At 33.8% G+C, this 24,697-nt stretch overlaps 2 protein-coding genes across 2 annotated transcripts in view; one reads left to right on the top strand and one right to left on the bottom strand.

The window, feature by feature from the left end:
- Positions 1-241: 241 nt before the first annotated feature.
- Positions 242-23,433, bottom strand: LOC126821949 (G protein-coupled receptor 137Ba). The gene is made up of 7 exons (XM_050550621.2): positions 22,880-23,433; positions 12,301-12,344; positions 9,793-10,027; positions 8,594-8,743; positions 7,502-7,630; positions 7,165-7,274; positions 242-5,586 (listed from the first exon to the last, which is right to left on the bottom strand). The coding sequence occupies exons 1-7, from the start codon at positions 23,321-23,323 to the stop codon at positions 5,388-5,390; spliced, it is 1,311 nt and encodes a 436-aa protein (XP_050406578.1). The 5' UTR covers positions 23,324-23,433; the 3' UTR covers positions 242-5,387.
- Positions 23,434-23,882: 449 nt separating this feature from the next.
- Positions 23,883-24,697, top strand: part of LOC126821933 (isoleucine--tRNA ligase, mitochondrial) — a 31,412-nt gene continuing 30,597 nt past the window's right edge. Inside the window, exon 1 of the mRNA XM_056100990.1 lies at positions 23,883-24,195. Within this exon, the coding sequence (XP_055956965.1) occupies positions 24,004-24,195 (192 nt within the window). The 5' untranslated portion in view covers positions 23,883-24,003. The remainder of the gene's footprint in view (positions 24,196-24,697) is intronic.

Genomic DNA, 24,697 nt, shown 5'->3' with positions numbered 1-24,697 from the left:
ATAGTATAGCCCTTCTCCGGGTTACCTATTTAGGGTGTTTTCCGGTATTTAGTGTGTTTTCCGGTATTTAGTGTTTTTCCGGTATTCAGTATAACATGGTGTTTTCCGGTTGTTTTCCGGTGTTTTTCGGTATATAGTATAGCCCCAATTATTAGCACTTATAAAATAAGCGAAAGTGCTAGTTCTTTTTTCCAAAACTTTTATATTTTTGTGTATATATTATATATATATATATATATATATATATATATATATATATATATATATATATATAAAGAGTGTGCCATAAATCTTTGTTATTTTACTGCCAGTGAAAGATTTCACATCTATTTTTAACATCGTGCCACAAGGATCACAGATTTTACTGTATGTGATAATTAACAGCAAATATAATATGTTTTACAATTATATATATATATAAACATACCTCAGTAATTGGAAAGGTATGTGGCAAACAGCAGTAAAAATATGCATCAAATTCAAAAATAGCCAATAAAATTTGACAATTAAATTAGCAGCTTTCATATCTACATTTGAAAAAATCGCAAAGATGTCGATAAAATATGTATGAGATTACACCGATTTCTATCTTTAGTATAAAATCACAAATATATACACTGGGACCTCACTATAGTGCTGGTTTCAGTACAGCTGTAATCAATGGACTCCTACATTAGGCCTATAAGTCTCACTCTATGAATAAATGGACCCCTACATCAGTGATATAGTAAAAAACTAAAAGAGTCTCACTATATGAATAAATGAAATGGGGTTTAACATCTTCATTTTCTGCACCAACTGGGTAAATGAAGATGGGAATATATGTCCAACAGTGTGCTATGAGGGAAATTTTGCCTGGACAGCAATTGAATTCCAACTGTCGAGGGATCTTTTACGTGCACGCCAATGTATACACTGGAAAAACAACTAGTCTTGTCTTTGCCAGGACGTCCATCCTGCATCAGTCAACAGGAATTCATGCTCTAGAAATCCTGGGGAACCTCATCAAACCCTGGACCTTCTGGTTAGTGAACCAGCGCCTTACTCACTGAGCCACTGTGGCTTCTAGTTTCACTATAACCTAGATGTAGTGGCTGTAGTCAATGGATCCTGAATTCAGTGTTACAGTGAAGTCCTAGTGTACTATATATGAGTCTCATTATAACATGGCTGTCCAAATGGTTGTAGTCAATGGACCCAAACATCAGTGTTATAGTGAAGTCCCAGTCTCACTATAATATGGCTGTCCAAGTGGTTGTAGTAATGGACACAAACAGTGTACTATATATGAGTCTCACAATAACATGGCTGTCCAAATGGTTGTAGTAATGGACCGAAGCACAGTTAACTATTCATAACAAAACACAACACAGGGTAACACAGAGAGAGAGAGAGAGAGAGAGAGAGGTTTAAGGTCCACTGATACAAACTAGGTCATTTCAGAACTAACACATGGTTCAATTTTATTTCAATAATTTGCTTGCGCGTAGGGGTCTTTAGCAGTGGGAGGAAACCAGAGGACCCGGAGAAAACCCATGAGGTTGGACAGGCGACCCTACTCCTTGTCAATTCAAGTTAATGATAAATAGAGAAGTAGTTATATCCATATATATCTTTGTGTTGTGTTCTGTTATGAAAATATCTAATCTGTTCTAATCATTCATTACTTGATATAAACAACTACCAAAATCATCTTAATCTATCAATTAAAACTTATTAACAAAAAATAAACTGATATAATTTACCATATGTTTCAACGATTTATCTTCCTCAAAAAATACATGCACAGGAATGTTACGAAATAAACAAAAGAACATGCACAGAGGGATTTTCCCTGAAGCGCACCTAAGACTTACTACCACGTAAATAAGATTTTGGCTAATCAGTTCTATTGAACTATAAATATGTTTCATGGAAAGATCCTAACACAAAAGGTAGCACTAAATTATAAGGTGAAATGGACCCTTGGTTCCTCGTATTACTGTGAATCTATATTGTAAAGTATAGTATTATGTGTACTTGTACAATAGGGTATTACTTGTACATCTAGTTATTACATTGTAAATTAGGATTACTATTACATGTACAGTAGGTTACTACATGAACCAGTGATGGGATTTTGCCCGTATATTCCGGACATGTTCTATGCTATTTTCCAATCGTCCTAAGAAATGTTGACGAATATTTCGATTGGAATAACGTAAGTAGTTACAGTAATTGTTTTAGACGATAGCGCGTGCTTAGAGTCGAATGGGTTTATTTAGCAGTTGGTGTCACTCACTTGTTGTATTAGAGCGACGTTTACTACGGTTTACGGCCAAATAAATTTCAGGATGTCATTTTTTTACCTTCCGTATATAAATCGAAATGGAGTACAAGACGAATGCCGGACTTTGCTGAAAAATGTATCGATTTATGACCCCAAAAATATGGTAATTTGGGGGGAATTTGAAACTGGTACGGATGGGCAGTAGTCGGCACGTTTTCATTCTATGGTATTACGATGTCATGTAATTTTGTAGGAATATTATTGACATAAATTTGAATACCGTATGGGAATTAAATATGAAAAATAACGAGGTGTACCTATTTTTTTTATTACGTGTGAATTTGAATATTTTGTTGACACGTGATTTTTAATTGTGGTTTGAAAACGCCTGCTTAAATAACAATAAGATTTATGTCCCTTTATTTTCGGGAAGAAAATGTCCGACAACTAAAATTTCGAAATCCCATCACTGACATGAACAATAGGGTATAAAACATTGTACAGCAGGTCATTTGTATGTACAGTAGAGTAGTAAATGTACACTAGGGTATCATATGTATAGTAGGGTATTACATGTACATTAGGGTATTTGTATGTACAGCAGGGTATTTGTATGTCTGGATAAGTTAATTCATGTCTAATTAATAATTTAGATAACATTTCAAGCCTAACTAAAGACCTGCAATAGGCAGATTTAGCTCTTGCATAATGTATGTTTAAAATCACACGTTCATGAATAAAGCTCCTTTACAGTACACATGTTACAGTAGAGATAATACATTCTTATGGAAAAACAGCTACTTATCTATTTGTGCGACATTTCAAATGGTTTTCTCCCCATGTTATCAATCTAATGTTTTTCCATAAGTATGTGTTATTGTGTATTTCTATATCCAGTTACTAAATGCCTCTACAAGCTTATTACAGTACACATGTTACAGTAGAGATGTTAGTGTAATAAAGTCACAATAAATGTAATAAACTCACAATAAATGTAATAAACTCACAATAAATATATAAATAATTCACATTCTTGGTAGCCAATTTTATCTACTTTCAGTTTCACTACCCAGGGGATCATGACTACTTCCTGTTTTACGAATAATTAATTAACATAGAAAGCTTAAAACCACATAATGCCAATACTTCATTAACATGGGTTTTCCCCTTTACAAGTCAATACTAATACTATTATATGGCCTCTGCATTGCAAATACAGTTGTATAACAGACATATAAGGGAAAAGAATTCCATGAGAAGGGAGGGACTGTAAAAAGCTTTGATATAAAATTTGTGCTAATCAAGGTCCCATATTAGCCTTTCAATTATTTATTCAATCAATCAGAAATTAGTACCGTAAGTAGTGACACTGAAGGGATATAATCCAGTTTACTGAGTGCAAGTCAATCATAACAAATATTAGTTTAAAACGTCGATTAATTTCGATATATACAGATCACATTTTCATGTTATTGACAGAATAATTACAATATGAATACACAGTTTACACATTTTTGTGTTCTAATTTCTACTGGTACAATAATTCATTAATTAACAATTAATACGTCGTGCCAATGGAAGAATCTATCCTATAAAGCAACCCTGGAAATAAGCCACAAGTCATTGACAACATTAGACAAAAATCTGGCCCCAAGTTCACAAAGCATTTTTAGACTTGTATTAAGAATTTATTCAAAATCGTTCGCCTTATTTTAACTTAAATATAACCCTTTATAAAACTTTTCTTGTTTTAATGTATCAAATACATCAATAAGAAACTATGTGCAAAGTTTTGTGTTTATGGATCAAAGATATTTCTCATAAACAGCGATTGAAAATTGAGTAAAGTCTAAGAATGCTTTGTGAACTCGCGGCCTGCTGCCTATCAGTATGTTTAACACAGTTTGTCCCTTCTTCGTCATGAAAAGTTTCAGGTACAACTTCACCGGTGCCCGACATCTTGTCAGGTAAGACTAAAATTTTTATTTCCAGGTTTGCCTTAATGTTATAAAATTTTGGTTAAGCAGCTGAGAATGAAAGATGCAGAAGGGGGAAGCCATGTAAAAGCACTATAATAGAACATGATTCATTAATTGATCATGATCAAATAATCGATCCTGATTCAATAATCGATCATGATCCAATAACAGATCATGATTAAATAATCGATCATGATCCAATAACTGATCATGATTAAATAATTGATCACAATCCAATAATCGATCATGATTCAATAATTGATCATAGGTCAATAACTGATCACAGGTCAATAATTGATCACAGGTCAATAATTGATCACAGGTCAATAATTGATCACAGGTCAATATTTGATCACAAGTCAATAATCAATAATGATTCAATAATGGATCACGATTCAATCATGATTCAATAATCCATCATGACTTAATAAATAAAGCCATGTAAATTACTCTAAACATTAATACACGTTATAACATCTTAACCACATGGGACCCGTTTCACAAAGAGAAATGATAACACACTAACGGGACTATCATGGTAAATTGAATTAAATAATTCGCTTGCGCGCAGGGGTCTTAAACCAAGAAAAGACTTAAGGCTAGGCTGGATACCCTACTCCTTTTCCTGGACAAGCCTGAAATCAAAACAACATCACTTTACACAATCACAGCTTTATGAAACAGGACCCTGGATTACAAATTGTAATTTTCTTTAGCATTCCAAAACTTCCATAAGACAATCTTCATTTATCAAAATTCTCATCCAACATACTAAATTGTCTATTAAATACTGCACGCACAAACAAAAGTCAACGCTTACAAAAATGAGTACAAAAAATTGTGCAAATCAAACCATAAATATACAACAACAAGCAGTCTATGGATACCATATTTGCAAGGTACTTTACTAAGTTGGATGGAAATTTAACATAAATGCAGAATTTGATAAATAAACATTGCCTGGTTTGTAGTTTCATAACAGAACATATGCACAATTACGATTTGTAATCAATGTGGCAGAGACAAAAATAATATTAGGTTTACTAGAACATGTGTCATGGAAGTAACATAACATCCAATGATATCTTTATTTTGTAAGAATTTGTTCCGTTCAGAAAGCCATCTTCCTCCCTTCTTACTCACGTATCGTCACGGTGATGTGTATAATTTGAGGTAATTTGATGGATGGTTGCCGTCTCGTTTCTGGTCAGGCTGTTGTTTAACACGGCACCATAACCCGTTCGTGGAGTTCCTGCAGCGTTCATTATAGGTGTCCCTCTTGGCGTACCTCTAGAATTTGTATTGTTCACAGAATACTGGTTATTGATATCGAATGGACTGAAACATAAAAATAGATTTTTAAATACGTCCCCCCAAAAAATGGCACCACAATTTGAGGACCAGTCGTGATACAAAATATTCTTATTGAATATTAAAGATACATTATGGGATATTAGATAAAGAGCTGGCAGCTCTCACTATAATATATAGTTAAAAACTAGATAATGTGAAGGGAAAATGCTGAAAATTTCAGTCAAATTGATCCACTCTGAACCAAGATTTTAGCGATTGAAATTTCGGCCTAGCCTCGATCATCATTACTAAAGTCTGTACGATAAAAAACATAGTCTCGATTATCCATTTCATGATTAAATCATGAATGAAAGTTAAGCAGCAATTCAAATCATAATCCAATAAATATCGCAGGCTAGCGTTGACATCGAGAGATAAGTTTATTAATGTCTAATTAATAATTTAGATGACATTTCAGGCCTAAAGAAAGACCTACAATAGGCAGATTTAGCTTTTGCATAATGTATGTTTAACTTAAGAGCAACCAAGCAGTTTTTTGGTTTTGAATTATTTCTTTCCCCAAGAAGCAAAATTTTATCAGGAGTTCCAGAAGAAATTGGTATGGGCTAATAACCATTTATATATAATATTCTCAAAGCGAAACTTGTCCTTTAAATACTTTCTGGGCAGATTTGTTGCCATACTAAACTTACGCTGTCTGTTTGTCTACAATAAGCTCCGCTTGAGAACAGACACTAAGCTAGTTGACCAACATTGTAAGTCCTAAATCAATGATTTTAGTTGAAAAAACTAAGTATAATTTGAGAAGTATATATTCGGCTTTCATTTAATAAAAATGAAAAAATTTAATTAGACTTTTGGTGTATATTTAACTTGCAGCAGACAACATATTCACAATTTATGAAGTATTATTGAGCAAGGTAACCATGGCGAGTGAATATGGCACTGGCTCATTAACAAGGAGGTCACAGGTTCAATTCTGGTGTTGGCTATTGCTGCTTATTTTAACTGCAGTTACGATACGATACATATTGCGATTCAGGTACTACGATACGATTCGTATCACGATTCATAACTAGGCCAATATTTACCAAGATAACAACAGGATAAATTAACAATTGATATTTTTATGGGGAGAATTTTTAGTCCTGCTGATGTCAAAGACATAAAATTGTTTTATATCACGATATTCATATGGATCAAAGTAAAGACCAAAACAGATTAAGGGTGGAAATTACGAGTGACAGGTTAGTTACTGTAAAAATTGATTCAGAGGCTTGCGATTGAATATGTGAATCGCGATACATCGATTCTACGATATATCGTGCCAACACTAGTGTTGGTTCAGTCAGTTCTTCAGGATTTGCCAGCCCTGGTTTCTCCTGTAAATGATGCTAGATGAAAGGCCCGTTATGGAAAAAGGTGTCTAGTCATTCGGGTGCTACGAAAAAACGAGGCTCACCCATGTTCTCATTGGTGTTCAAGAAAAAGTGGTATTGGCATTCTAATAGAGTAGGCATACCCTGTCCTGTGTTTGACACCTCTAACTACCTGTAGCCAATTCAGTAGGTGAAATTATAAAAATATGAGTTTGTTTTTTACCTGCCAGGAAGATGTTCAGGTCTAGACAAATCATCATCACTATCGTACCTTCGTGGATTATCAAAAAAGAACACTTTTGACGTGTGACTGTGGGTCGAATCCGCTAGTGACTGTGAAATAAAAATATTCATTATTTACTCTATCTGAAATAAACTGTCTGACTATGAACCCCCACTCCAAGAAGACTCAGTAATTGAGCCCTCTCAATTATTTCCCTTAATTTCTATGACTGTTAAATAAAAAAAAATATTATTTAGTTTATTTGACATTAACTGTATGACTATGGAAAAAAATTCAAAAGGTCCCTTAAATTATCTCCCTTGATTTCTATACTTACAGTGTCATTTATGGCTCTTCTGACTCTAAAAAACATGACAACAACAAACGTGGGTAATACTTCCCATACAAATAATACCGCACCAAACGAGATATATGCATAACTACCGGACAGGTTATAAGCATCAGCCTAAAATTATAACAAAATCCCATATCTATAAATATAACATAATACCATCCATAAATATAACATAATCCCCGTCCATAAATATAACATAACATAATCCCCGTCCATAAATATAACATAACATAATCCCTGTCCATAAATATAACACAATTCCTCTATAATATAACATAATCCCTGTCCATAAATATAACACAATCCCTGAGCATAACATAATCCCTGTCCATAAATATGTGTAAACAATATACAAAACTTATGACATAAGGTCTGTTAATGAGTCAAGTGTTGTGGGTTCGCCACCCCATGCTTGTACTGACAAGAAGTTGGGCAGCATACCTAACCTTGTTGCTTTTCTCACACAAGTTATTGTTTGTGTTAAAGGAGTCAAGACTCTAACTCAATATTTTCCATAATTCGAAATTAAAAACACGAATTAGAATTCAATATTGATCAATTTCAATCAATATTGATGTTGTTATACTGGATTATGATCCCATTTGCTGCTCGACTTCCATTCATAATTTAATCATGAAATAGATGATCGAGACAATGTTTTTTATCGTACAAACTTTAGTAATGATGATCGAGGCTAGGCCGAAATTTCAATCGCTTAATTCTCAGTTCATAGTGGATCAATTTGACTGAAATCTTCAGCAAATTGCCTTTACATTATCTAGTTTTTAACTATTATAGTGAAAACTGCCAGCTCTTTATCTAATCTTCCATAATGTATCTTTAATATGTGCTTTTAGAACCATTTTTGTCTATTTCAAAGTTCCCAAAAATAGAGCCACAAGCTCATTAAGTACACTTCTTTCTCTTTTCTCAGGAGTTTTAACTATCATAATAGCATTCAAACATTTTACATTTGTTTTATTTCTGTCTGGCCAACGCCGAATAAGTTAAGATGTACTGAAGGAAACTAGAGTGGTTAAACTGTTGGTAATAACATTTTATTGTTTTACTCACCTGATCAGAGACATTAACCCAGTCGTAGCCAAACCCTGGTATTCTAGACGTATCTTTAGGATAAACAGCAATAAAATTATAAATAGCTCGTGATGTGAATAGTAAGGTTATAATCAATCCAGCTGAGATAGACTGACACATTGTTGTTCCCTGGAAAATAAAACAAAGATAAAAAATAATGTTATCTAATTTTCTACTCATATGCCACACTGATAACTGGAACAGAATGGAATATCATACTTGGGTTATTTTGGGACTAACATATGGTAATTTTTATTCCTATGGTTAAGTTGGTAATGTGAAAGGGATAATTTTTTGCCAGGACAGTAGCTCTTCTTTCGAATTCCAACTGCCAAGGACTCTTTAATGTGCTCTTCTTCGAATTCCAAGGGATCTTTTATGTGAACTTCCTTCGAAATACGACTGCCAAGGGATCTTTTATGTGTGCCCCTTCGAATTTCAACTGCCAAGGGATCTTTTACATGCACTACCAATTTGTAGATGGGACATCGGTTTTTCATCCCATCTGAACGACTAGACACACAGAAAATATTCTTGTTTTATTATATAAAATCCAAGACTGTACTAAAAGTACAGAAGATGGGTGGAGGAAACCCCAATACAGTGCATGCCAGATAGGATCTCAGTGACACTGTTGGGTTGGGGATAAAAAAGAAATTATCTTTTGAAAGTTATTAATCTTCTATCAAATGATGATTAAATCCCCAGTAATTAGAAATGGCAGTATTTTCAATATATCTATTTATTAAACATACATTATGCATTATGCAGGTCTTTCATTAGGCCTGAAATGTTATCTAAATTAATAATTAGACACTAATTAACTTATCCAGACCATAATCAACTCTCAATGTCATCGCTAGTCTGCGATATTTACTAGATTAAGATCCAATCTGCTGCTCAACTCTCATTCATGATTAAATCAAGAAATGGATAATGGAGACTATGTATTTTATCGTACCGACTTTAGTAATGATGATCGAGGCTAGGCCCAAAATTCAATCGCTAAATTCTTGGATCAGAGAGGATCAATTTGACTGAAATTTTCAGCAAATTCCCTTTACATTATCTAGTTTTTAACTATTTTAGTGAGAACTGCCCGCTCTTTATCTAATCTCCCATAATGTATCTTTAATTTTATCAATATTGTAAGAAATGCAGAAATAAAATGTTCAAACCTTTGCTTCCAGTACTAGAGCTGACGAAGACATCTTTGTCATTTTGTAAATGCAGACAGAAAGAACAATAGCAAAAATAACGAACAGAGAATCGTTGATCGCCACCCGAATATACAAGAGTTGAATTGGTACTGATTGATAATGCGATTCATGATATTTTACAACTACAGCACAGCCGATATTTGATCCCAGGAAGACAACCGCTGCTATACACACAATAATACGAACTGGCCGTCTGAAATATCAAATTTAAACATGCATTATACAAGAGCAAAATCTGCCTATTGCAGGTCTTTCTTTAGGCCTGAAATGTTATCTAAATTATTAATTAGATATTAATTAACTGATCCAGGCCATAATCAACTCTCGATGGCAAAGGATTTCTCTGATATTAAACAGATTAGAACGATTCAGTCATATTTTGATTTAATTTAAAATGGAGGAGCGAGACTTAGCTTCGAACAACCAGTACGGTGGTTGAAATTATTGCACATGCCTTTTCATACCTTCAAAGACTAATATCTTCGCTCTCAATAGAGTAATTTGAACGAAATTTTCAAATTATTCATTTTATATTATCTATTTTTGAACTATTACAGCAAGAATAGCTAGCTCTTTATCTAAATCTTAAATAATGTATCTTTAAGGCAGCATATCAAAAAGAGGTAATAAATATTACCAAAAAAAAGCATATAAATTAATCAATCTCGTTCCCAGTTATCTCTGGTAGCCGGCCATTTTGAAATCAGCAGCATTTCATTCTAACAAAACCTGCCAATCTGTAGCCACTTGGGGTGGAGCTAAACAACCGAATTAACGCTGATTAATGGCCAGCAAGTTTTACCAGAGATAAACGAAGGGTAAAGTTTTCTCTGGGATCCAGATTGTAAATTTTTATGACAGCAAAAATCACACATACTTCTGTGTTATAGCAAGATTGTAACCATGGATACATCAGTTATTCACTTATATTAAACATTGATTTTGTGTTCTATTGACTACACTTGCTATAACTAACTAACAGTTAGGCTGAAGTCCCTCCACCTCTATCCCAAAATAAATAAATGACACTCATTTAAACATACATTATGCAAGAGCTAAATCTGTCTATTGCAGGTCTTTCATTAGGCCTGAAATTTTATATATACTATCAATTTGTCTTGATGGCATCAGATACTCAAGACTTTAACTAGATTACAACGGTTCGCCATTTAAAAATTTAATTTAAAAATAGGAAAATGAGGCTAAGTCTTGAATATACCAGTGCCCTGGTTACCACAATTCACACATCTTGTCAAAACTACAAACAGTGATAACTCGGCTCAGAATAAAGTAATTTGAATGAAAATTTCAATATTTTCATTTTTACATTATCTATTTTTGAGCTATTGTAGCAAGAATGGTCAACTCTTTATCTAAATTTTACATAATGTATCTTTAAATAAAACATCTAGCAATCAAATAACTGATCACTCTGCATAATCTAAGCAGAAAATGCTCATTATTGAACTAAGTCATGGTATTCATGTAATGAAAGTATACACTAAATTTCATCACTCCCCCTCAATTAGAAGCAGAGTTATTATTTTCTAATTTTATGGACACAATTACAGACTTTATTACTAACAAGGAAATAATAAAGACAAGTGCATCCTCATCAAAACATTTTACAATAATAAATTCAGTAATTGTGGATTCATAAATGTTCTAACTTGTGTTTAATTACTAAATACCAATCAAATAAGATAGTAGTATATTCTCAATGTTCACAGTAAGATTCATGGAGGGAGAGGGTGGTGGTGGTGGGGGGGGGGGGGGGTGAAGGGCACCTCCTCACCTACTGCTGAAATGTTACTTACTATATATTGATTGTAAGTCAGTAGCCATACTAGGCCCGTAGCCAGCTTGCTAGCTTCGGAGGGGCAGTGAAGTTTTTAGGGGGGGGGGGGGGGCACACCCGGCACAGTCTACAGTTGGTATTTTCGAGCTATAGCCGGCAAATATTTTTTCGACCCTCCTTGCCCCCCTCTAGCTACGGGCCTAAGCCATACTTTATTTGTTCACGTTCTCTTTTTGCGCGCCTTTTTATTACATCTGAGGGGTTAGATGGCCGAAGGGTTAGTGTGTGCGTCATATCAAAAGGTCTGTCATTGAGTCAACTGGGGTGGTTTCGATTCCCTGTTTGTGCATGACAAGGTGTTGGGTAGCCTTTCTAACCTTGTGGGTTTTCTCCAGGCCCTCCGCTTTCCTCCCACTGCTAAAGACCCCTACGCGCAAGAAAATTATTAAAATAAATTTGAACCCTATGCTAGTCATGAAATGTCCTAGTTTGTGTCAAGTGGACATTAAACCCCATTTCTCTCTCTTTCTTTTATTCAATCTGCACTTCCCTTTTTTTCTCATATATACACACCCTTTGTACCACATCTACACTTGTTGCTTCATTCAGTAAATGATATATTTTTTATTAAGTAATGTAGATAACTATGAAATATAACAATAACTCACTTATATCTACTGGGTTCATACTTGGCTCTTGCTTTAAAAACCACCTGCAAAAAAAATCCAAAACATTAAGTGTTTTTCACAAAACTAAATTGTACATCATTTTCCATCCATACTATGCATTTTCAAAAATTTACTGACACTGCATTTTCAAACATTTACTGACACATACTCCGGTGTGCGTGGGGGTTTCTGTCGAGAGGTTTAATATGTGCACTTTAGATCATAAGGTATGTCATTTAGTCAAATGGTGAGGTGTTGATTTTAAGCTTGTACATGAGAAGGAGCAGCATTGTCTTCTAAACCTCAAGGGGTTTCCCCCTGGTTAGACTGGTTTCCTGTGTTAAAGATCCCAACGCACAAGTGAATTATTGAAATAAAATTTTTTACCATGTGTTAGTTCCAAAATGAATTAACTGTATACAGATTACCTGACAGGTAAATTTTGAACCCAGTCAATTTCTCAGCTAGTTTTGACAGTCAAGATCAGCAAATAGGACTGAATCAAGAACAATGGACATTTAATTTTGTGTAAAAATTTATACGAAAATTGAAGTAATGCTAAAATTTGTCACATTCTTTGCCAATTGGATGGGACAAAAAACTGCGGTCCCTTGTACATATTGGCATGCATGTAAAAGATTCTTGGCAGTTGGAATTTGATTTAAGAGTAGGCAGAATATATTTCCTAGTACACTGTGTGCCACATGCTCATCTTCATTAACACAGTTGGAACAGAACAGTAGGATGTTAAACCCCATTTCATTTCATTTTCTATTTTTCCCTGTTTCTTTTTTAGAAGCCATGGTGGCTAAGTGAGTAAGATGCTGGCTCACTAGCCTGGAGTTCGCCGGTTGGCTCCCGGTGTCGGCTGAGAAAGTTCATCTGGCTTTTCTAGCGTGGTGTCCCATTGTCTGTGGTGCAGGAAGGAGGGCCTGACAAGGACAGCTGTCTAGTCTTTCGGATGGGACAAAAAAAACCCAAGGTCTCATGTACACATTGGCATGTCACATAAAAGATCCCTTGGCAGTTGGAATTCGATATAAGAGTAAGCTGTAGTGATGCTGTAGAGGCAAAATTTCCCTCATAGCAAACTGCATGGCGTATACCTGTCTTCATTAGCCCAGTCAAAACAGAACAGTGGGACATTAAACCACATTTCCTTTTCTGTTTGTGTTTCATATTTTCTTATACGACAGTTCTTTATGATAGACTCTAGCACTACACATTATCAAGTTCACTTAATAAAAAGCTCAAGAAATGATGTTAAACATTTACCATGATAAAGAAATTTCTATTTGCTTCCTTATATGACTAAACAATCTAATTTATTTCTAATGATGACAGTCATGTCCTACACTTCCTTTCTACATTATCACACTAACACTATTTATGGAATAAAAATTACTGGTTTATTAACGTGTAACGTTTCTACGATGATATATCATTTGCTTGATAAAGATGAGAGTATCATCGTCGAAACGTTGCATGTTAATAAACCAGTAATTGTTATTCCATAAATAGTGTTAGTGTGTTACTGTTCAATTACTAAATGCAACTTAAAAATACATTATGGGAGATTAGATAAAAAGCTGGAAGTTTTCACTATAATAGTTGAAAACTATATAATGTAAAGGGAATTTGCTGAAAATTTCAGTCAAATTAATGCATCTTGAACTGATAATTTAGCGATTGAATTTTGGGCCTAGACTTGATCATCATTACTAAAGTCGGTACATTAAAAAACATAGTGTAGATTATCCATTTTTTGATTTAATCAAAAGCAGCAGACCGGGTTCTAATCCAGTAAATATCGAGGCTAGCGATGCTATCGAGAGTTGATTATGATCTGGATAATTTAGATAACATTTCAGGCCTAAAGAAAGACCTGCAATTGGCAGAGTTATCTCTTGCATAATATATGTTTAAAGAAGTCCTTTTTACATTATCCATTAGTTGTAAGTGAAATAAGGGGAGTTGGGTCGTCAGTACCTTTGCTTTAGGTACTATCTGATTACAGTACAGATCTATATTTAGTTTCGTTTTTTTTATACTTTCGATGGCCTATACTACATGAAGATATGACAAGTTATAGTGGAAGTGTAACGTCAGGGGGTCAAACAAGTGGCTTTTAACCCTATAACAAAAGAGATTAAACTATAAAAAACGAAACGAAATAGTATTTCTGAAGCTTTTCTTAAAGGCTCAATACCACTCTTGTTGTAACTGAATAATATGTCCCAATCTTTATTCTGGTCAACAAATTGTACTATTTTACAATATTCCAATTAATTGATGATACAAATTTCATCTTAACACACCTAATTTAAAAAATTGGAAAAATTCAACTAAATGATTTGAAAAGCCTGACGTAAAGCTTTCCAAATGTGACTTGGATTTAAAAATATTTTTGAACCCTCTGGACAAGTAAAATAGGATTTAATGGATAATTTACACAACAGGTAGGACACTAACACATCTAGTACTTAGAATAAGGCTATTTTTTATTTTCTGGAGCTGTCAAGCCAGCAAGAGTGTTATTGTCCCTTTAAATATTTCTGTATAAAATGTATGTGTAGCCATTAAAACAGTATGTAACTATTTGCACATATCAAGCTCAACATCTAGTGCAGAAATAAAGAGTGAAAGCTAGTTATTTGCAATTTTATACAGCAAAGACGTATCTCAGTAAAAAATCCACCTGAACCTGCTTCAGTTTGATAGATTTCACACAGTAGAGGCTCAACAATAATTTCAATAATATGTATTTAACTATAAAACAATACTGGCTATATTTCGTTTGATTGTAATACTCTGGTTAGACACAAAGTTGATTTTTTCTAGAAAATACGACATTTTCACTGTTAATATTTTTTTTTTTGGAGAACCTCATATACGACATTTTGAAACAATATCTATAAAACCTTGTTTTATTGCCTTAGAAATACGGCAACTACATGTAGATGAAAAGATGCGCAGAAAAATTCTCATTCTGAAGAAGCAAAAAAGTGAATTTCGCAAAATATGCCTTTTGACTCCCCACTGACAATATGTTCTATAGCCCTTTGTCATGGTGGTCAATAAATTCATTATTACATTATACATGTACATAAACAAACAAATAAAAAAAACATGCAGTTTTATTTTATTCTATTCATTATCCAGTACGGGTATTAATATTAACTAATTTCAAATAAGGTTGGATTTACAATGGAATTATTTATATAGAACACTTTGATCACCTAAAGTGTTCAAGCGAACAGTGCATCAGAGGGTTTGCTGCAAGGATTTTAATTGGCTGTTTTTTGTCGGCTTTAGCCGCTTGAAGTTCAATCAAACTGATTGGTAAAATAATGAACCGGCCACTATGGTATCATAAATCAATCTACTTTCGGCCGATTTACAAAGCAAGCAAACTTTGCAGCAAACTTTGCTGTTAAAATAATGGGATGGCCCAAGGACACGAAAATGTTTTTAATAATTTGTTTTGATTCTAAGTGTCAAGTGTTCTGTTAGGTGAACCCCAATGTACACATGGATGGACCTTCATCTTTGTCAACTAAACTTCAAAGCACACTAAAGTTCTACTTTAAAAGATTAAAATATTGATCTCTATATGAACTGTGTAACAGATAAGGTCAATGATTTCTGTAACTATCTGTAATTACATACAGATAAACAATAACAACTAATTCAGAAAAAACCACCAATAACATGTGTAACGAACAGCTGATTCCGTCAATGAACATCCTGTCCACTGAACAGCTGATTCGTTCACGAACGTCCTGTCTACAGGTTTAACGACCCTACTTATAAAAACAGGATGTCTCCCCTTAATATCATTTTTCTACTCTTTTGTTTAAATATTATAGTAATTCCAAAGCCTAGAAAAATGAAAATTTTGGATTAATGTCAAGAGTTTTATATTAACTTCATCCAAATCTTATGTCAGATTAGCCCTACCCCTTTAGTACTTAGCAATTGCTAAAGGCTTAAAGTATGAATATTGTTATTATTTAATAATCATGGACATTTACATTGAATGTCACAAACCTCCAGATTTCTAAAATACAATCTTAAAAACTCTAATTCTTAAAGATACATTAGTTAAGAGTTTAATAAAGAGTTGGCCATTCTTGCTATAATAATTCAAAAATAGATGATAAAAAAAGAAAATATTGAAAATTTCAGTCAATTACTTTATTCTGAACGGAGTTGTCACTATTGGAAGTTTGGACTAGAAATAGGCAACTCTGTCTGCACCGTCAACGAGAATTGCCGATCGTTTGATTGACAGATGATAACTCTTTTGGTCTAATATTCCTTTTAGAGAACCACCTTTTATAAAATTGTAGTTTTCAAGAGATAAACAATCCATCAAATAACGATTTGACACTTTAACGCATTTTATATATCATTTTTTTGTTAAAGGCAGGTTCTTAGACAAGTGCTGTTAAAGTTTCCACTTTAAGAATAGGTTCTGAGAGTGAAATAAATCACCTAATTAACCCTAAGGGTATATATCTTTAATGGAATAAGAATACATGTACACCTTGACAACAGATTGGATCCAAATTAGATTTTAAGATCAACCTGTTTGACGTGTGTGTATTAGTACTTTTTGGCTGCTGTCCAATCTGTTATAATACATTTTATTAATAACACATGGTTTATCAATACGGTCTACCACAAGTAAATGTCATTTCTTTATGAGTCATTTGTTATTTTATTATTCCACATGCTTTTTCTATTTTATATAAACTAGTTTATCAAATGGTGTCACTTAAATACTGACACTGATTTAAAGAGTTATATTTATATTGATTACAAGGAGAATTTTGCCAGGACAGCACATGTTTCTGCCTACTGTTCTTCTAATTCTAACTTTCAAGGGGTCTTTAATATGTCAATGCCAGTGTGTTGTGTACACAGGTAGACCTATCTTTTTTAATTCCATCTGAACTTCAAAGATCAACCCTGACAAGTTGGTACAAGTCTAATATTTAGCGCTACCGGAAACAGTCTAGAAGTGTCCTTACAGCTACATACCCACTAATAAATTAATTGCTTGTCCTTAATATGGAGACTAACAAACAGTCTACAAATGTAATAAAATCAAGAAGAATTTTTCCTGGACAGAATGTGTTTCAAGGGGTCTTTAACATGGCAAAGTCAGTGTACGGTACACAGTACTTAAAAAACAGCAAAGTGCCAAGCATCTGACAGAGGGGAACAAAGCTTATGAAACCCTGTAACTACTAGTAATTTACAATTGTAAAGATGCCCTCTCCTTTAAACATACATTATGCAAGAGGTAAATCTGCCTATTGCAGGTCTTTCTTTAGGCCTGAAATGTTATCTAAATTATTAATTAGACATTAATTAACCTATCCAGACCATAACCAACTCTTGATGGCATTGTTAGCCTGTGATCTTTAGAGGATTATGAGCCGATTTACTGCATAACTTTTCTTCACGATTTAATTCATTAGGCCTGAAATGTTATCTAAATTATTAATTAGGCATTAATTAACTTATCCAGACAATAATCAACTCTCGATGGCATCGCTAGCTTGCGATGTTTATTGGATTACATTCTGATTTGCTGTTCAACTTCCATTCATAATTAAATCAAAAAATGGATATCCTACCGACTTTAGGCTAGCCCCAATATTCAATCGCTAAAATCTTGGTTCATAGTGGATCAATTTGACTGAAATTTTCAGCAAATTGGCTTTACAGTATCTAGTTTTTAATTATTATAGTAAGAATTGCCAGCTCTTTAACTAATCTCCCATAATGTATCCTTAAATAATCAATCTGCCTACAAATTAGCTTGGGAATTGGGTGGACGAATGGTTAACATGTGTGCGTTTGATCACAAGATCTGTCATTGAGTCAAGTGGCGTGATTTTGAATCTCTGCTTGTACATGACAAGGAGTAGGGTTGGCTATCCAACCTTGTGGGTTTTTTCCGGGTCCTCTAGTTTCCTCCCACTGCTAAAGACCCCTAGGTGCTAGCGAATTATTTACATAAATTGAACCATATGTTAGTCCCGAATTGACCTAGTTGGTGTCAAGTGGACGTTAAACCCCATTTCTCCCTCTCTCTCTCTCTTTTTAATCCAATCAAATCCAAGTCGGGAAATTATCTAGCGTTGATATTTTGATTTTGTTTCCTTACTTAACTGTCAAATAATCGATCTGAGTAGCCTACATATTAGCGTGGATTAAGCTGTAAGAAATTTAATATTTTCCGAAAAATTCAAATCACCCACAGCTAATTTAAGTTCTTTTCTAAATGCCTGTGGTGAAGGATTTCACATGATAACAAGCAACAAGATATGTATAATATTAATACTAATAGGCTGGCCACAAGTCAATAACCTGCTTATATTATTCAGCTAGTAAATTTTCTAGACATCCTGACTATTATTTCAATATATTTATCAATCTGTCAATCATCAACTGGCAATAAATTGACTAATAAATTACTGATATTCTTTGACAATATTGCCTTGGTAATGTGAGAAAAAGAAATTATGCAAAATTTTGAATTGAGATCCATGGTCTGCATTATCAAGGGGCTTCAATTACCCAGGATATTTTTTTCCCACTTTCCAAATTCAAACCTTAATAAATATGTTACAATACTAAATATTCATTGATTTAAATTAAATTTATAAAGTTGTTTTTTCTTGGGGGGGGGGGGGGGAGGAGCATAAAACTTACATTATAATAAAGCATCTAAACCCCTTTGATTTAGATAGTTTTGAACTTTGATGTAACCTTATTTTGATTAGTAATAAGGAGAGCAATGTCTGCATTTCCCTTAGGTTAAAAGAAGCTGGACTGTGAAACACAAAATCAGTTATAGAATAGAAACAAAATTTACAACAGAAACAGATTTCCGTCTGATAACGTAACATTCAATCAAATCGAACATTTTATTTCTGACTCAAGTCCTATTTTTTTAAAAGTCATGTGTATAAAAGACAAACCCATTTCACAATAACCCGGTCATTTCCGAACTTACATGTCGTATTTTTTTTTCAAATTTGAGCAACCACGAGATTAGGCAGGTGATCTTACTAATCTTCACACACAAACCCGGGATCAAACACATGACTTGCATTGATTGATAACAGGCCTTATGATCTACACTTGATGCCAATATCATGTGATAAGTTTATTTGCAAATTTTTATCTTTTTATGTGTGTTTTATCTAGTACCTATTAGATCTACAGCACAACTCTGGTCATCTCATATACAGTAAGTCAGGTGTCCGAACTAACTTGAAAACATGATCTGCATGTGATACGAAACGTCGTTATTAAATAACAGAGAAGTAGTTATATTCATATATACCTAGTGTTGTGTTTTGTTTTGAATAGTTAACCATCTTTCTAGATGTCATTTAAAGAATTAAAGAATTTGTCTAACATGTTCACAATTTGATTCACAGAGATCTTTAAATATCTCTGTTACAGATGACTGTTTCGACACGTGACGTCACATCCCACGGTGTCAATCATTGGCTCAATAGCGTGTGCATTGTTTACATAAGACGTTACTGATTCGGGCTAAATGGTGAATTTTACTTATTTTAATACCCATTTACACTAAATAGGAAATGATTTTTACCTACAAACAATTCAAACATCTTTATTTATTTTTCTAATAAATGAAAAAAATGTTTTAGAATTTAATTTGACGGAAGAAAAAAGTTAATATTTGGAACTCATTAAGTCGCATCGATGTCACCCTTATCAGTGATTGTAGCGTTTAGATCATAATATGTTCTGTCATTGAATAAAGGGGTGTGGTTTCAATATCACACATGTACAAGACAAGGTGTAGGGTTGCCTGCCTAACCTCATGGGTTTTCTCCAGATCTACTTAAGAGCATGCCACCCAACTCCCCTCATACTATAGAACTTTAGATATCTATAGGCCAGGAAATAATTCATCCATCACTAACTCATTTAGTTTTACAAGTATTTAGTTTAGTGATTTTACATCACAGAATTTTCATGTTTATTCTTTTTATGTTACGGTAAATTGTAAATTTACAAAATGTAAATTGTAAATTTACAAAATGTAAATTGTAAATTTACAAAATGTAAATTGTAAATTTACAAAATGCCCAAGATGTTTTTCTCCCAACACTTGGTTGTGAATTTATGTAATTTCTGTGCTAGTTTCTTTAATATGATAATAGTTAGTTGAATTCGACAAACAGTGCTGATTGCCTTTATTTCTGAAGATCAAACTGATCTCTTTTACATAAAACAGCTATAGCAGATTTGTTCTAGAAAACTCTTATGTCACATGGACTATAAGAGTGTTCAAATAGAGAATGGCCAACAATGGAGAGATAGAGAGAAAAAGGGTTTAGCGTCCACTCGACACAAACTAAATCATTTTGGGACTAACACATGGTTCAATTTTATTTCAATAATTCGCTTGCATTGGGAGGAAACCGGAGGACCTGCAGAAAACCCACGAGGTTGGACAGACGACCCTACTCCTTCTCACGTACCACCGGGGAATCAAAACCACACCAGTTGACTCAATGACAGACCTTATGATACAGCACGCACATGCTAACCATTCGCCCATCTACGCCCCCTGGGCAACAATGGACCTCTTTTCAGTCATTGATAAAATTCTCACATAACGATTAACTTTTATTGTTCTACTATCGGACATTATCGAACATTTATCATTAATTATTAACAAAACACCAATAATAAGCTGACATGCACTTATCTGTACAGACTGTTCAATTGTACACTGTGCGTCAAGAGATCAATCACAGCATGTTTAAAAATGGAGCTTGAAAAAAAATGCTAGTTTTACAGCGTGCAAAGATAAACATTAGAGACTGGTATATTTTAGAGAGAGGTGTACAGTGCACACCATAAATAGTCTCTAATAGTGATAATAAACAAGGCATGTGTCATCAAACATTAGGCTCAAATGAAAAGCCGAGTATGACTTCTCTGTAATTCAGCATTTTCTATCATTCTTTCCAGCAAATATTTCCTTGTTTTCTGGTATTTAATTTTATTTGTCATTTAGGCCAAGCTCGCATATCAAAACATTTAATTTAACTTGTAAAAACCTCAAATGCCATTAGTTAATTTAAACTAAATGAAAGAATTCGGATTTAACATTCTTCTTAACTGCACCAACCAGGGTAATGAAATGTGCTATGACAGAAATTTCGCCCCAGTGAAGACTGGCATATTCTTCATGCAAATCTAAGTTTTGGTTTTGCAAATGGCTAGATGCTTTTCCTTGCCATTCCCGGGAACAAAATAACTGTCAATAATTGGTTAGCATTGGTTAACATTTTGTTAATCTAATCAAATTCCGATTAGCAGTTTTGGTCATTTGAGGTGCAGTTACAATCTATCATGAAGACTCAATATTAATGAAATGTAACAGTTTACTTTTTCGTTACCATAAATAAATATCCTATAAATTACAGCACGGTCAAGTTTGGCAGTTATTGTTATTTTGGAAGATATTAATATTTTGAATTCATATTTTGTGCATAATTTGCTAGTTACTGATGTCACACGACAAGAATTGTATTGTGGATGGTAGTTTAGAAAGCAGTCCTTTACGATCCATTTACAGGTGCTAAACAAAATCCAACTGCTGACGACATATTTCATGTTGATATCACATGGTCTAAATTACCCCTACAGCAATGAAGACCTCGGTGTAGCTTTGTCCACCAGAGTTATATAAGTTTAATATCATGCATAATTAATTATAAATGCATGTAAATATAGCGTTATTCAGTCGTCATGTTCTGAACATTCACAATTGTATTTAATTATGTTTTATAGTGCAAAAATTGCTGTGAATGAGACCAATGGAAGTGTGCGATGTCAAAATTTCAGACGTCGCAAATCGGCAACTTTCGACTTTTTACATAAAAGATGTCAAACTTCAAGCATTGTTTTGATCAGATTAAAAAGCAATATAGAGAAAAGAGTGCAGACACACAGCGTACTAGTCATGTTTTCAGACGCATTTATTATGCCTGGATAAGTGCAACCGAAAACAGACCGAGTCCCGAATTGAACATTGTGTTGTAAAATGTAGTAGTATAGAAAGGATAGTATCTGTGAAAGGTTTTCATATTGCCAATTGAATTTTGAGGCACTAATAATTGGAGTTTAAGGTACTACATCGGATAAAATTGATTCACAACTTTATAGATTTGCAAGTAAACTTTTGCTAATCAGTTTTTAGACTGAGTCGCAGTAACATCGGAAGCACATCGCAAACTGCTATGCGAACCTGGGTATTTTGTTCCCTGTGCCAGGCTCTCTTGTCTAATTGAATCACTGACATGTCAAAACCAAACTGGAATTAGTAAACTTTCTCAGACACCACTGGGAAATCGTGATGAATTTTCTCAGCCAATTTAACACTGGAAATTCCTGGGGAACTTTCCCAGACAACGCCGAAAATTCCTGGGGAACTTTCCCAGACAACACCGGGATTGAATATATTATATGTCAAAAACATTTCAAAATACAATACATACATAAAGCTTACCTGAGCAAAAAATAAGACCAACAAACACAGTATGATAAACTGTAGGCAAACAGGAAAACAATAGAGAAACCAGTATATCACTCCCGGCAGGTTATTAGCTCTATCACAGTCATTGAAATAAAATGAGAACAGCGTCAGTCTTAATCCCGACCACACCAAACAGAGAAATAAAAACACGGTCTGATAACTGAATCTTTTATGTCTGTAATACCATATCATCCACAACTGAACATACACCATAAAAAATAATAATCCATACAGAACAATATATGCAATAGTCAAACTGAGTTCTACACTTGGTGAGAGAGCTTTGTTCACAGGAATGGGAAAAACAGGAATATCCTTAGTGACAATCCTACCAAATTTCACCAAGTTTTTAGCAGTGTCATTGCTATGAGCGTTTTGTAAATCGGTATATGGCAATCCTGAGCTATTTGCCGACATGACTGTTCAATGTTCTAAAGCCAGATACACCATGTTAATTAGATATCTTTGGATTTCCGTCTCCATTCATTATCATTGCATTAAATATTCTCGAATCAGCTGCGCACGGTCCGCCCATTTGACCTTTAACCCGGAAATCTCAAGATTTACTTTTATACTTTAAAAAAATATCATAGAATAAAAGGTTTTCAAAGCAAATAGTCAACATTTCTTTTTAAAAAATCTATAATTATGTCGTCATGTATGATGGCAATGCAAAATCAGTGCTTATAAATCGTCAATATTTAATTTCAGGTTCGTTTGCAGAAGATTTCGTTTCTTTTTATATTTTTCAGAATCCAAAATATGTCATTTGTCCTTGACCTTGTACTAAAATAATAATATTTACATATACTTATTTAATTATAAAGGTCATGTTTTAAAAAACAGGTCCAATCTTTTAGATAAACTTGATATAAGGAATTGCAAGACGCATAAAATGAATTTTTAAAATGAAGCGTTAGGCGATATAATTCTGACTGCTGAGATATTTTGCTGCTGAATCACAACATGTCAGCCCCCGTGTATAGCAACATTATACTTCAACAAATTGAAAATACATATTTCTATGATTTTCAAGAGAATTTTGTCAAAATAAATTAAGACTGGTGAAGAGAAGAAAATAAACATTCTTCGTGGCAATGAACAGATGCATTTTGGCCCGTGAATTCAGGCTGTCACCTCCAAATTGTCTGCACACCAGTCTCAGACTAAAATCCAAAGAACCCAAGAAAACGAAGCGATACACTCAAACACTTAACTTACCTAAAACAAACTATCAATTAACATTAAGAGATGGAGCAGCAATAAAAAGAGAATTAAATATTCAAAAAGTATGTTTAAAAAGCATTGTTATCTCACCAAGAAAATAACCTTAGGAATTGGATAGAATTAATATGTAACAGGCATTGCCTGAGTAGAGCGAAGATGATTATTGTCAAATATAAAACCTTCATAATTAATTTTCTCAAGTGATACAAAAAATGTTAAATAATTTAGTTTTTCCAAATTGATTTTCATTTAGATACATTATACATTAATTTTGTTTTTTAAAAAAGGAACAAAAAAGTGTGAGAATTATTTTCATTGACGTCAAAAATATGTGACGTCATTGATTAGATGCGTCATAGAAATAGTTCTATGACGAGGCGCGTAATCTTGCTTGGGCGAGATTTGATAAGTTGACATGCGTATTGCCTGTTTTGGCCAGTGAATCCGGTTCCGGTCTGAATTTATTTTTAATCAACAGTCTGTGGGTGACAATTTCAGTTACGCTCCTGTGTTACCGGAAAAGAGCTTTGCTCAAGCACCGCGCTTCGCGCGATGCTGTAGAGC

The sequence above is a fragment of the Patella vulgata genome, chromosome 5 (assembly GCF_932274485.2).
Source record: "Patella vulgata chromosome 5, xgPatVulg1.2, whole genome shotgun sequence".
NCBI lineage: Eukaryota > Metazoa > Mollusca > Gastropoda > Patellidae > Patella > Patella vulgata.
Note: the sequence above shows the minus strand (reverse complement) of the source record. Positions and strands in the feature narration are given on the sequence as shown.